We start from the raw sequence: 12,657 nt of genomic DNA on the forward strand, positions 1-12,657 counted from the left end.
TGTGGGACATCCCAGAAAAGGAAACAAGAATTGTCAAGAAAAGGAAAGTAAAACGCCAAACTCTAATCTCCATTCCCATGCGCCATTCCCACTTGTCGCCATGCTTGCTTCAATAATGCTGACAGAACCCTGAACGCCGGCTTGTTTTCTCTTGCAAATATTTTCTTTGCTCTATTCGCAAAGCCCCACAAAAAAAAAACGACAATGTATCATAGAAGTCAACAGCACCTGGGGTATCTTATTGACAGTAGAAAGTTAGAATAAGATAAGGATCAAGGAAGTTCTAACATGGCGTCTCATGCCGAGCTGGATATTGGCTGTCGGTTGTTGGCAGTTGCAAGGAGAAGCCTGGATAGAGCATGCAGGATCGGAGACCGATCAGACCTCCGTTTATGTTGATGTAAAATAGAATCAATGCTGCAATGTCAGCGGTCAGAATGTTGTTGAATCCAACACATTCTTTCTAGTAACTAGACCCGGTCCGGCTGAGAATGGTAGCTTGCGATCAGTCCTCCTTGGTACTCTTGCGCTGATTGGGCCACAGTTGACCACGACAGTTAGGCTCGCCGCAAAGACATTTGACAGCGTTCGGGTCGACTCGCTTGTCCCCTTTCCAGCCGGGGTTGTAGTCAAAGGTGAGCTCCGTCATTGGAGGGATGTCACGCAAGGAGAAAAAGGCCAGGTCATACAGACGCGGGTCGCCATGGTTCGTCGAGACAGGGAACATCTTGCAGTTAGGGTTGCAGGAATGATTCATAAATCGGGTCGGAGAGCCGAGTCGATAGCCATCAACGACATAGTAGTTGTCTTCATCGTCACTGTCTTCATTAGGAAGAAAGTCTAAAGAGAAGAGGTATGATGGACTCGTCGGTCCGGCAGCTTCCTCTCGCAGATCAGCCTCCTCTTTGGTAATGACCTCGCCAAGGTAGCAGTCGATGAATTGCCCAGCACGGATTGGATCCGGGGAACGAAGACCTGATAGTGGTTAGCTTTGATAAGATTATCATGGGCACTATATATCATAACCATGAAAACAGAATAAACTAGAAGTAGAAATTAAAGTGACAAGGAACAAAACTAAAACAATATAATAGTGACAGTATAATAAACTAACTTACCAAAACCCCGACTTCCTGTGTGGAATATTTCAAGCCGGATAGTCCTGCCGTGCTGCACCACTCGATTCCAGCAGTCCTTATTGCAGCTGCAGTGAGACGAACATTCGTAGATCATGGAAGTTTTCTTGAGGAAGTCACGCGAGAGAACGAGTAGCCCATTTTCTAGTCTCCGGTAGGGGATCATAAGGTCTTCGGAGTCAAGCTCCTGAGAGAGACAGGTGCATTTTTTCGGATTACACATAGGCCCACAATCACATCCAGCGTTGAACGAATCATCCACCCGCTCCACTCCCTTCTGGAGCTTGTACGAGCTGATGAATTCGAAGTTCGATGCCAGACCGGCATTGCTGCCTTTGTCTGCTAAGGTCACGGGAGGTCCCTTGATAGCAGCAAGCTTGTCTTCCAGAGTTTGCCGTAGGTGACGGCGTTTGGAGAGCGGCTTGCTGGGACTCATCTTGACTGGAGAAGTTTTCAGGGGCATTAAGGGAGGAATATCTTGGCGGTTCACTTTTTTGGCACGAGGATAGGCACCTCGCCGAGCACGAGTCTCATAGGCATCGGTAGGGTAGAACTTTGTGGATAGTCCAGTTGGTTGGATACTAGTAGAAGTGTCGCTACTGCGTGTGTCTTCACTTGTTTCCCTCTCGCTGGTATTCACTGAAGTAGACTGCTTGGATAGCGATAGTGAATCAAGGCCTCTATCATGGTTCCCAGATTTGGCAGGTAAAGGTGGGACAACCACGCTGAAAGATGGACGGTCCTCAAGCTTGATTTCATGGCCAGGAGTTTCACTGCGGGCCTTGACCGACCGGGCGCTGGAGCTGGATACATTGTCTGAATTATGCTCAGCCTTGCGTTTGCGAGATTCTGCCGCAGGTCTCTTGGTAAAAAGCGAGAGTAGGTTGATTGTTTCTTGTGCCTGGTTCAATCCAGCAACGTCAGTTTGTGATTGGTGCATTTCCGAGGAGCGAACCACGAGACGGGCCGCTGCCCAACAGATAGAAAACAAACCCCAGATACCCAGGGGAGTCATGCTCCCATAGATGGGCAACCAGGCCTGTTTTAAACATAAAAACATAATAGAATATTTGTACAGGCCATGGTACATAGAAATATAAAGGTAGATTCATAAATTTCTGTGGTGTTGCGTGGCTGTCACGGTTCATAGGCTCTGGCTGGTTCTGCAGACTGGAGATAAAGGGGACCACCAAACGCGGTAGAATGAAATGGACGTACCTGATCGTCGGGATCCGAGTCCTGAGTGAGATCTATCACCTCCTGCTCTTTCATCTTTTGCAATGGCCGCTCTGCAGCCTCCGCTGGGGGCGGGATCATGGCGGCTTGGGTAAGTTGAAGTGGAGAGTTGTTGAGGTTATTGTCAGGAGGGACTAAGGGTGGTTTTAATCTACCAAGCTAAGACTGATTAGTCAGCTACCATAATATTAGTCATCATATTCCTATCAATATTTAATATTCACTTCTAGAAGTGTACAATTGTATCATATTCAATTTTATGCCATATTTACTGGATCAATGTGAAATAAATAATTTATTAAATTTATTTGAGGATTTAAACTTACCTTGTTTTGTCTTAGAACCAAAATCGTGTTCTATGGTCAACTATGACCCCCAATGCTCTGACAGTTCCCATAGGAATTTGTTTCACCAGTTGGCAGATAATATGGTCTCTGATCGTGAATTTAAATCCCAAATTGTCGCTGTTGAGCCTTGAGCACATATATGACTTGTTTCGGGCTCATTTCCATCATTCGGTGATTATTTGGGTGCGCCCTGTAATAAGTCAATGTCTTCGACCCGAATCAGCCTTTAAATCGACATCTGCGACGCGTTGCTGGTTCTGCTCAATCTGCGTTGTTGTTTTGGTAGATGCGCTATATCGCATGGGAGGTGGGTTGTTTTTCATATAATGGCGCAATTGGTCTGTCCGGTCGGCCATAGCAAGGGGTGAGTTGGCTAGTCAACCAGCATCAGCGTGCAAATTTTTGGCCCCATTGCACTATTGCCAGCCATATAAGTGTGTTCATGTCGAGGCATAAATCCAAGAGTTATATATTCTCTTGTTAATTTATAGAGATGCTGGAGGATGGATAGATTGTCTTATTAATGCAGTTGACTACTCTAGCCAATAATAGAGGAGTGATTTGAAATAGGAAAACGTTCATTGGCTGTCCGTCAGCGCGGCGTTCTATAAATAGAACAAAGTATCATCGCCCGCGTGGGGTTCCAACTTCCAGGAAACTATATAAAGGCGTCGAGCAGCCCAAAGTAGGCGCATGAGTCGAACTGCAACTTAGGCAGCAAGCATGGCTGCACGGGTGATAGGGAAGATGGAAAATAATAAGAAGAACAAAGGCGAAACAGCAAACTAAGAGAGCTGGCTGTGGGACGGAACTGATCCCTGGCCTGAAGGCTGGACTTCTTTCTGGAGATATCTGCGCTACCCTGGAGTGTGCAACAAAGGGGCTTGCCAGGGTACAGTGTGGTCTGCAACATCTATTGGCCTTCAGGAAGATGCGGTAGAGATCGTTGAGGACGAGGTACATGAAGGATTCAGTGCCCCTCGAAGGGTTTTAATACTTTCGGCTACTACGGAGTACATCAGTCTGTGCGTCATGACTCTGACCGACTAGCCTTCGGTCCCTGACTGTCACAGCGTGGATATTTCATCGGCCTGCACCTTACTTTAAATGTCAGTCGACCTACCAAACTAGTTTGCTGACCTAACTTGGCGCCAAGAAACCAAAACACATGATCTTATCATGATTCATTTTGCCTACTCCTAACTTTACTATAAGTTCTAATTGCCTTGTAAAGACTTTATTATTATAGGCTTTATTAATTCTTTTAAGATAAGAATAGTTCTATCACTACTAGGTATACAAAATGTATTTAGAATTTTTTTCCTTAGTAGGTTGCATGAAAAAAGTGGGTGGCAGGTGCTCTTGGTGCCGAGGCTGAGCTAGGTCGACAAACTAGTACAGTTAAAGTAAGGTTTCATCGGCCTGCAGGCCGGTGAAATATCAGTAGCCTAATTCCTCCCGTCGGCTGCACCCCCCTCCCTTTTCGGTTTAGTTTCGACTCCCCACCCGTTTTGTATGGTAAAAGAGAACACTCAAAAAATTCCGTTTAATTTAAGGCCTCCCCTAAGCTTTAACTAAAGCGTCCCTAAGCTTTAATTAAAGCCTTCCCTAAGCCTCCCTAAGTTTTAATTAAAGCCTCCCCTATGCCTCCCCTAACTGTTTCCCAAGCTTCCCATAAAGCTCCCTATAAAGCTCCCTATAAGGCTCATTATAAAGCTTATTATAAAGCTTATATAAGACCTATAATACTAGTTACGTAGAGCCCTATGGGATTCGCAGGGGCTTTACTATAGGCTTCACAGAGGCTTCGCTATGGGCTCTATGGGGGCTTTGCTATAGGGCTTTACGGGCACTTTATAGGGACTTAGAAAATTTTGGTTATTTTTCCTTTACGACAAGCCTTTAACGACTCGCTCCGCTCGTCTAGGTAATGTAAGCCTATATAATGCCTATAGGGTGCCAGTTTGAAGCCCATAGGGAAGCCTATAGGGGTTCCAGCATGAGCCTATAGGGGTTCCAGCATGAGCCTATAGGGGTTCCAGTGTGAAGCCTGTAGGGGTTCTATATGAAGCCTTTTAGGGGTGTCATTGCAAGCAGAGAACAGCCACAGAGCTTACATAATGGCCACAGCAGGAGCTGACTAGTTAGTTAGTTAAGCACGGGTGCTGACATAAGCATTACAATTGTGCGAATGTATTTTCTTTATAATAGAGGGGATGTCAAAACAGGTATTTTACCCCTAAAGGGGGGTGTGCATCGGAGTCAGTTTTTCGGTGGGGAGGGAAGGGGGGGGGGCGGGGTGCAGCCGAGGAATTAGGCGAATATCAGTACACTGGTGGGAGTGTATCCACCCTAATAATACAACATCAGTACGAACGTCTGTATTCTACTATGTGATTCGTGAATGACAATGTCACAATGATACGGACTTTGCAATGGGATTGGAGTCTACTTTTCAGATATGTAATTACTTACGAGAGTCGGGTCGATAATCTCGACAGTCTTTTTTTTTTCAACAGAGACGCAGACAAGAAAGGAATCGCGAATCCCACCTCAGTAGGTAGTTAACTTAGTTTTTGTTGGTACAGTCCTCAACCCCCTCAATGCCTGAGGCAGTGCTGTCTTTTAAATAGCACTGTAGCAGTGATTATCAACTCTTCCACTATTATTGCTCTGCTCACATTATACCTGCTGATCATTATTGATGATATATCATGGGGCTGTGAATTGCAACTTGGCATATGTGTGGGGTTGTGGGGGAAGAAGTGCCAAGGGCGAGCCGCAGGCAGTGCCAGGCACCACCATTTGTGAAGTAGGTAGGCAGTGTCATCCCAACCAACATAGCGCAGTAGTAAGGGTCAAAAATAACTACTACTACTACCTCACAGGGCTGAGAAGGCGCCTTTCTTTGTTGCCAATGACATATTTATAGGTACAGTAGAAATATATATATCTGCAAATCAATCTCTCCACCTATGCCCTATTTTACTCGTTTTTGGAGGTCGGTCTATTTTCATCCACCCTAGAACAGATGAAGACTGCAGAGGCCACACATCCATTCTCTAGGGCCAATTGTTTCTGTTCATACACTGATGCATGCTCACTGATCTTCTTCTCAAGCCTCCAGGCCGAGGGGGAAGGCGTTGGAAATGAAACATCAGTGCCGATCTATTGATGTTCCTTAAACCAAGAGTAAACCCAGATGTCACGGTTGATTGGCATCTTGTCTAGTTAGGTGTAGGTATGTAATTTTGACAAGCACGGGGTTCGATTCACAATTTGCTAGATGAAAGAACCATCTGTTCATCAAAAGACATGAGGGATAGCAGCTGCATCTTTCCTTTCTGCTGTGCACAAATAGCCATTTAAATATGGACTGGCAGAGATAGTGCACTGACCAAGATCAATCATTCTTGACGGTAAATTGCGTCTCCTGGGACATAAAGAGCGCTTTTTTTCATTGAAATCTGGGCCAGATACAACAAGAAGGTGGTATGCATGTTGTTGGATGACACCGATTCACTCACTTGAACGTCTTTGTTCTCATCCAGTTAGAGAGTATGTCTGGATTCTGGAAGGTATATACTGTGGTGCATCCAGCATTAAAAAAAAACATGGAGAGTCCTGGATTTAGGGCAATATTCAATGTGATCAAGGGGGAGAAGAAGGAAAGCAAAGAAAATCCACCTACTCAGGTATCAGCAATTGCCCCACCTCTTTGCATCATCTCGAGAACTGGGCCAGACAAGGTGCATATATAGCCTTGCATTATAGCGATCCAGTTATTCCTGTGCAGTCTGGTCCATTCGTTGAGTCTCAGTATCCACCTCTCTGCTTTCGTTTTGGGGTTGAGAAGGTCCAACAGGTCTCGGAAGATAAGTGACAGTGACAAACAACATCTTTGTCATGCATCTAGGGCACAAGGGCAACCTTACCTGCAGAAGATATCACACCGATATCTGTCACCCATTCCCATGGAATACAGTGGGAGATGGGCCCGAATAGACATAAAACTGTTGCCATTGTCCTGTGGAGATGAGTTTTTTTTTCCATCCTTCTTGTCGACAAAGCCTTATATCTCTGGTGACTCTGGGAACTGTACCTTCATAAGCACACCCTCTCCAATCCATCAATTCTGAATCTTCCACTTCCAATGACGAACAATTTGGAACCGATCTGTCTGACGGTAGATGATCTCATCCAACAGCTCCTTCCGGACCTGAAAGAAAAGCCGGGAGGAAAGACTGGTCCAAGCTTGAAGGAAGTTTGGCTGAAGGCGGGAAGGAAACACTGGAGTGAATTCGAGGTCGAGGCTCGCAAATCCTTCCTGGAAGTGAAAGGGAATGCCAACGTCGTCCTGGCGTATGCCCCTCGGTCGCCTGCTCAAGTACCTCTGCATCTGTACAATGAGCAGCTTCTGTGTGGTGATGAATCAACTGTCTGCGGCCGTTTTGGCCAAAACATTGGACATGTGATGACAGCAGTGTGTCAAAGTGTCCTTGGGTGACAGTCCACTTTACCGATTTTCGCACAAGTTCACGGGATAGCCCCCAGAATCAAACGTGCCCCGACTGGGCAATTGTTAATCGGCTTGGGCAGCCCCTTGTTGTTGGAGAGGTGAAGACACCATGGGCACATGCAATCAGCTTTGCACAGTTACAGGACAAGGACTTCAGGCACTACCTTGGTGAGTCCCGTCATCCCCAATGATGGCGCACTTTCTTGAAGACTCATCACTCTCTACAACAAGGCCAGCTGTCTCAGTACATGCTTCTCTGGAAACTCAAGTACGGATTTCTCACGACATATAATGAGACGATCTTCCTGATGCAGGTCAAAGAACAGCGGACCTGAAGACTACTGTATTCCGACGTGATCCTCTCGACCACTGCTTCGGAGCTCTTTGATGAAAATGACTTCAAGGACCTCCCAGTACCGGAAAAAGGTCTCACTTCGGGAGTGTTTCCTTTACATTGTTCGAAAAGCCTGCGAAGACTCCGTGGCCGACAATAACACCCCGGAGCAAAAATGGATCGTGAAAGTTAAGGTACCCAAGAATGCCATGACCGGTAGCTTCGACTCGATCCCAACCAGCAACCCTCCTTCACAGTCGTCCCAGTCGAGCCAGCTTACTGAGACCGAGCGCATCATGTCTAGCCCAGAAGACCAGCCCCGTGGTGGAACCTCAGAATAGCGACGATCAGACAAATGAAGCTGGAAGCAAAAGCGGAAATTGGAGGATAGCTCACAAGCTATCTTTTGAGAGGGGGTATGCCGACTCGATTGTGGTCGAGAATGGACAACTAGATAGATGTTGGCCAGAAAGGGAAGTTACGAACTCATGGAAGTGATAACATACTAGCCCACTTGAATGAACCACTTGAATGCAAGACCTTTGTTTCCACCTGCTTTTTTTTGCCTGTTCGTTTTCAAAAAAACTACCCAAGGGCAACAGGCTACTACTCGACAACCCGCCCAACCCGCCTACCGAAAATCCCATATACCTAGTCGGGAAGAAACACAAACACGAATGGATCAGACACACCTTTCATCAATATGATATAGTATTAATTTATCAACTGTACCGAGAATTTCTTTACTATGGGAATAAAAAGGGGAGCAAGGCTAGATGTGTAGAGTTAAATCGAAAATGAACAAATAGGGCTCCATGATGATCGTCATACCAAGCATGACAATTTCTGCACCGACCCGAGGAGGCAACGTAGCGATTTGGGGGAAACGGCAAAAGTTCGGGCGGAATTTGAGATGCCATGACAGGAAACCTTACAACGCTGGAATGAAAACCAACTTTCCCAGGTCGCAGCTCTGTTCATTATAATGTACAGCAGAAAATATGAGGCCTGCAATCTGTGAAATTTTGACACGGACAAGATATAAAACCGAAAAAAAAAGGGGGGACCAAGGTTAGGAACAGCAAGGACAAATATCATCACGGAATGCAGAGAAATATCACGTCAGTAGCAGGAAAAAAAAATTAAATATGCACAATCAGAGCTTTAATTCGTCCAAGATCCTCTTGGCCATCTCTCGATACTGCCACATGCCGCCCGCCACTTTCTTGAACTGGATACCGTGCAACGAGAACAGAGGCACTTTGACGATGAAGATCTCGAATCGGAGAACCAGATTCTCTCCTGTGTCACTCTGAACCCTGGTGGTAGTCTCGCCAACCACCCGCTCACCGACCACAACGTTGTCGCGAGGCGGAACATACTCGTCCGACCCCTCTGAGTTGGTGATAAAGCTACGGTCCGGCGGTCCCTGGGTCCTCCGTGTGAACCTCGATGAATGCGCCGCCCTGGTTTCGTCCTTCGATTCTTCCCGCTCGTGACTGCGCAATCCTCCAAAACTAATCCGGCGCCGGTGACTGGAAACCTGCCCTTGTCGGTCAGGGCTTGGTGGACCCGTGTCGACCACCTTATCGAGATCGATGCTCGGAGCATGGCGACAACTGAATCCCCCTTTGATCTCCGTGTATTCAACGCCAAGCTGCTTGAGAACTCGGATGATATCGGCACGGATGAAGGCGAGAGGCTTGCTGCTGGTCGTCGAAACGCTGAACAGTCCTTTCAGATAGACTGGTTTGGCAAAGTCTTCGCCAGTGTTCGCGCTCTCCAAAGCCGTTCCCGTGCCCGAAAGATCGCCATCATCTGCTGCTTCCGGAACAGCGGTTTCTTTGGCCTCCTCACGCCGAGCTCTTCTAGCCTGAATGCTTTCGCGCCGCGCGTGACCCAGAGACTTCGTTCTCATCGTGTGACCACGAGACGGGAGCTTGGAGTCCTGCGCCCCTGTAGAGTCGCCTGGCTGGGCCTTCTGTCCGTTGATGCTGGAATGGTCGGAGCCACTCGTGAGAGGGGGTTCGTTCCCGGATCCCATCGCATCGGAACCGCCTCTTCTTGCCACTCGTCGGGAACGGTAGTCTGCCGAATTCACGCTCGTGGATCTCTCCAAGAACTTGTTGGATTGCGAGGCCGGCGGTGCCGATCCCGGAGTTCGCAAGAGATCTTGATGCTGTGGCTGACTTTCCGAAGGATGGATCGTTGTAGGAGACGGCTCTGCGCGCCGCGTCCGTCTCATGCTTAAGTGCCGATGAGGGGGCGAAGCCAGGTCGGCTGGTGGTTGTACATTCAAAGCTGGCGTTGCAGTGGAAACGACCTTCTCGCGGTCACTGTCACGACCTCGGTCTTTTATCCTTCTCGTGCTGAAGCGCCTCAACATACCGATCGCAGTGCTCTCTTTCTTCGCAGGCGTTTCGGGTTGTGGGGCCGCAACAGCAGGAGATGGAGCTGCGGCGGAGGAACCGAGATGGAGTTTCTTGATTCCCTCCCCGATCTCGTCATCTCCATGCGTTCTCGCACGTGGACGAGTTCTTCCACCAGTGTCTTTCTCCCCAGGCAATTCGTACTGATTGGTATGCGCCGCTTCGGGAGCCGGTAGGTCAGGCATCTTGAGGACCGTATCACCGGGTGTATGGATACCGAGCGTCCCAGAGTTCTTTGCTGCTCTTTCCCGGTCCAGCTTCTCCTTGACAAGGAAGTAAACTGACACCAAGGGGCTGTAGGCATTCAAAGGGTCGTTCCCCAGTTGCACAGCCTCGGCAGAGGGGGTTGAGAGAGTATCTCTGCTGGAGGAGTTCCGGCGTCGGTAGAAGTCGAATACTCCTCTCTTCTTCTCACCTCCTGCGTTGGAAGTCGATTGTTCTCGGGAATACATCTTGACGGCCTGTTGATACTCCTCCGATTCAAGAGTTTTGGTAAGTTGCGCCGTAATATATTCCGGGGGACCAAAATCAAAACCTGTCATCTTCTCAATCACTTCGGGGTCCAAGGGCAGCTGGAGAGGTTCTCTGTTGGGTAAGTAGTTTTCGGGGGGACCGTTGAATCCCTTGGTCATCCACGGGTGATTCATGACCTCTGTTAGAGTGGCTCGCTGCTTAGGGTCTGTGACAAGCATGCGTGAGATGAGATGGCGGCATTCTGTGCGGTTAGTTAGTAAAGAAGCCAAGAGACCGTGAAGAGGAATGGCGACCAACCTGCTGTGAGCCCCTGAGGATATTCGACCACGCCCTTCTTGATCTTAGCATGGAGCTGTGGCATGCTCTGGTCGTCGAAGGGGACTTTGCCGCAGACGAGGACGTAGAGGACGATTCCGAAACTCCAGACATCGACTTCGGGGCCAGTATATTGTCTTGCCTGCAACAATTCCGGAGCAGCAAAGTACAGACTGCCGCAGAAGGTCCGCAAGTGATTGCGAGGCGAAAAGAGATTGCTGAGCCCAAAATCGATGATCTTGATGTCTCCAGTTTTGCTGATCAAGATATTCTCGATTTTGAGGTCCCGATGCACGATGCTGTTCCGGTGACAGTAATCCAGGGCACTGGCGATTTGACGAGCAAATTTCCTGGCTTGCTTCTCCTTGAGCTTGCCGTGAGAGATGATGTAGTCCAACATCTGGCCTCCGTTGACGTATTCAAACAGCATATACCAGTGATAGGTCGTGCGGACGACATCCCGCATGCCGCAGACATACGGGTGGTCGAGGAGGGAAACGATGGCCGCTTCTCTCGCAGTCCGGATTTCCTTGGAGCGATCCGCTCGTTCGGCGTCTCGGCCACTGCGATGTTCGTCGATTGCTTGTCTCGGAACAATCTTCACAGCAACCTGGAAGTATGAAGTTTGGCATGAGTCCGAAACACATCATGGACACGGGCTCAAGGAAAAACCTACCTGTTCCCCTGTTTCCAGATTCTTGGCAATCTTGACCTTCCCCATGCTTCCAGCTCCAATGGTTTTCCCAAGGGCCCATTGACCGGTCGGAGTAGTGATCATAGTTCGACGCTTCGGCTGAGCGGGGTTCGCAGCGGGCGGTTGCGAACCGGGGACGGGTTGTGCTGGCGCTGCGGCGCCGTCCGCGACCGCAGGAGCCGTCGTCGCTGCCGCCATATCGATGCTGTCCCGTTGATGTCTGGATGAGGCCCGATGATGCTGGGAGCGAACGGAGTCGGACCGGTAAGGGTGTCGCTCTTGAGAGCGATCTCTGGAGCTTTCCCGACGGGAAGACAAAGTCCAGGCAGCGTTGGAGGGCTCAAAGTCCCGGCGAGCTACGTTGGCGAACGCAGCGGGGTTCGAGGGAGGAGGACGGTCATAGGACCGAGATCGAGAAGACGAGTGGTGGTTGGAATAGGATGAAGGCGGTCTAGTGGTGGTGCTTCGAGCCCTGTGGGGGAGATCGGACGACGGGGGACGCTGCGCTTGAGGGCGTGATGAAGTGGAAAGGCTGCGAACAACCGTCGGAGGCGCTGATGAGGATGACGCAGCCGTGGACATGCCGATGGAGGAGCAGCGCGGCTTGGGGGAATCAACCGCCAGGTTCTAGAGGATCCCAACCCAGAGGCTCGGGCCAGGACACGTCGGGGCCTCTGAAGGGGGGAGGGGGTCGTGTTGAGTAACAGCCGACGGGCGCAGGGCAGCGCCGTGCGGAGCGAGTCGAGAGGACGGAGTGGGTTAGCGGAGAGCAGCCTTCCAATACGCAGGCAGTCGCAGGGCGCCCTCCATGTATTGTTGGAGCCTCTCCGTCGACGAAGGCTGGCGAGCGAACGGAGAGGACTCGAGAGTTGACGTGGACGGGGGAGGAGCGTCCTGGAGGCGGCGGTGGAAGAAAGCGTGGTTAGGCTGGGCTGAGCGAAACGAGAAGGAACGAAGGCTGGCGAGGCGGGTAATGCTTAGTTAGGGAGGGAAGGCACGGCCGGAGCAGTCGCTAGCCCCGGCGAGGCAGTCGCGGTCGATGGATGCGGCAACGCCCGGCGATCGCCAAGGCGGCAGGAGGCAGGAGCGACTCTGGAGTCTGGACGAGATGACTATGGAGGATTCCGTTTACGACCAGACGAGAGTCGAAAGCAGGTGGAGTTGCAAGGACGG

At 49.5% G+C, this 12,657-nt stretch overlaps 3 protein-coding genes across 3 annotated transcripts; 1 reads left to right on the forward strand and 2 right to left on the reverse strand.

Annotated features, from left to right (window-relative positions):
* Positions 1-505: 505 nt before the first annotated feature.
* On the reverse strand, positions 506-2,453 carry T310_3499 (histone H3 methyltransferase SUV39H1/Clr4; the record flags this gene model as incomplete). The annotated part of the gene is made up of 3 exons (XM_013473578.1): positions 506-975; positions 1,119-2,175; positions 2,355-2,453. 3 exons carry the CDS (start codon positions 2,451-2,453, stop codon positions 506-508), a joined length of 1,626 nt encoding a protein of 541 aa, XP_013329032.1.
* Positions 2,454-6,333: 3,880 nt separating this feature from the next.
* T310_3500 (uncharacterized protein) lies at positions 6,334-7,913 on the forward strand (the record flags this gene model as incomplete). The annotated part of the gene is made up of 4 exons (XM_013473579.1): positions 6,334-6,414; positions 6,831-7,202; positions 7,366-7,406; positions 7,643-7,913. 4 exons carry the CDS (start codon positions 6,334-6,336, stop codon positions 7,911-7,913), a joined length of 765 nt encoding a protein of 254 aa, XP_013329033.1.
* An 815-nt stretch (positions 7,914-8,728) lies between these two features.
* On the reverse strand, positions 8,729-12,066 carry T310_3501 (Serine/threonine protein kinase Kin1; the record flags this gene model as incomplete). The annotated part of the gene is made up of 3 exons (XM_013473580.1): positions 8,729-10,716; positions 10,773-11,400; positions 11,467-12,066. The coding sequence occupies 3 exons, from the start codon at positions 12,064-12,066 to the stop codon at positions 8,729-8,731; spliced, it is 3,216 nt and encodes a 1,071-aa protein (XP_013329034.1).
* Between the last annotated feature and the right edge of the window lie 591 nt (positions 12,067-12,657).

Source organism: Rasamsonia emersonii, assembly GCF_000968595.1.
Source record: "Rasamsonia emersonii CBS 393.64 chromosome Unknown ctg1118621760072, whole genome shotgun sequence".
Classification (NCBI taxonomy): domain Eukaryota; kingdom Fungi; phylum Ascomycota; class Eurotiomycetes; order Eurotiales; family Trichocomaceae; genus Rasamsonia; species Rasamsonia emersonii.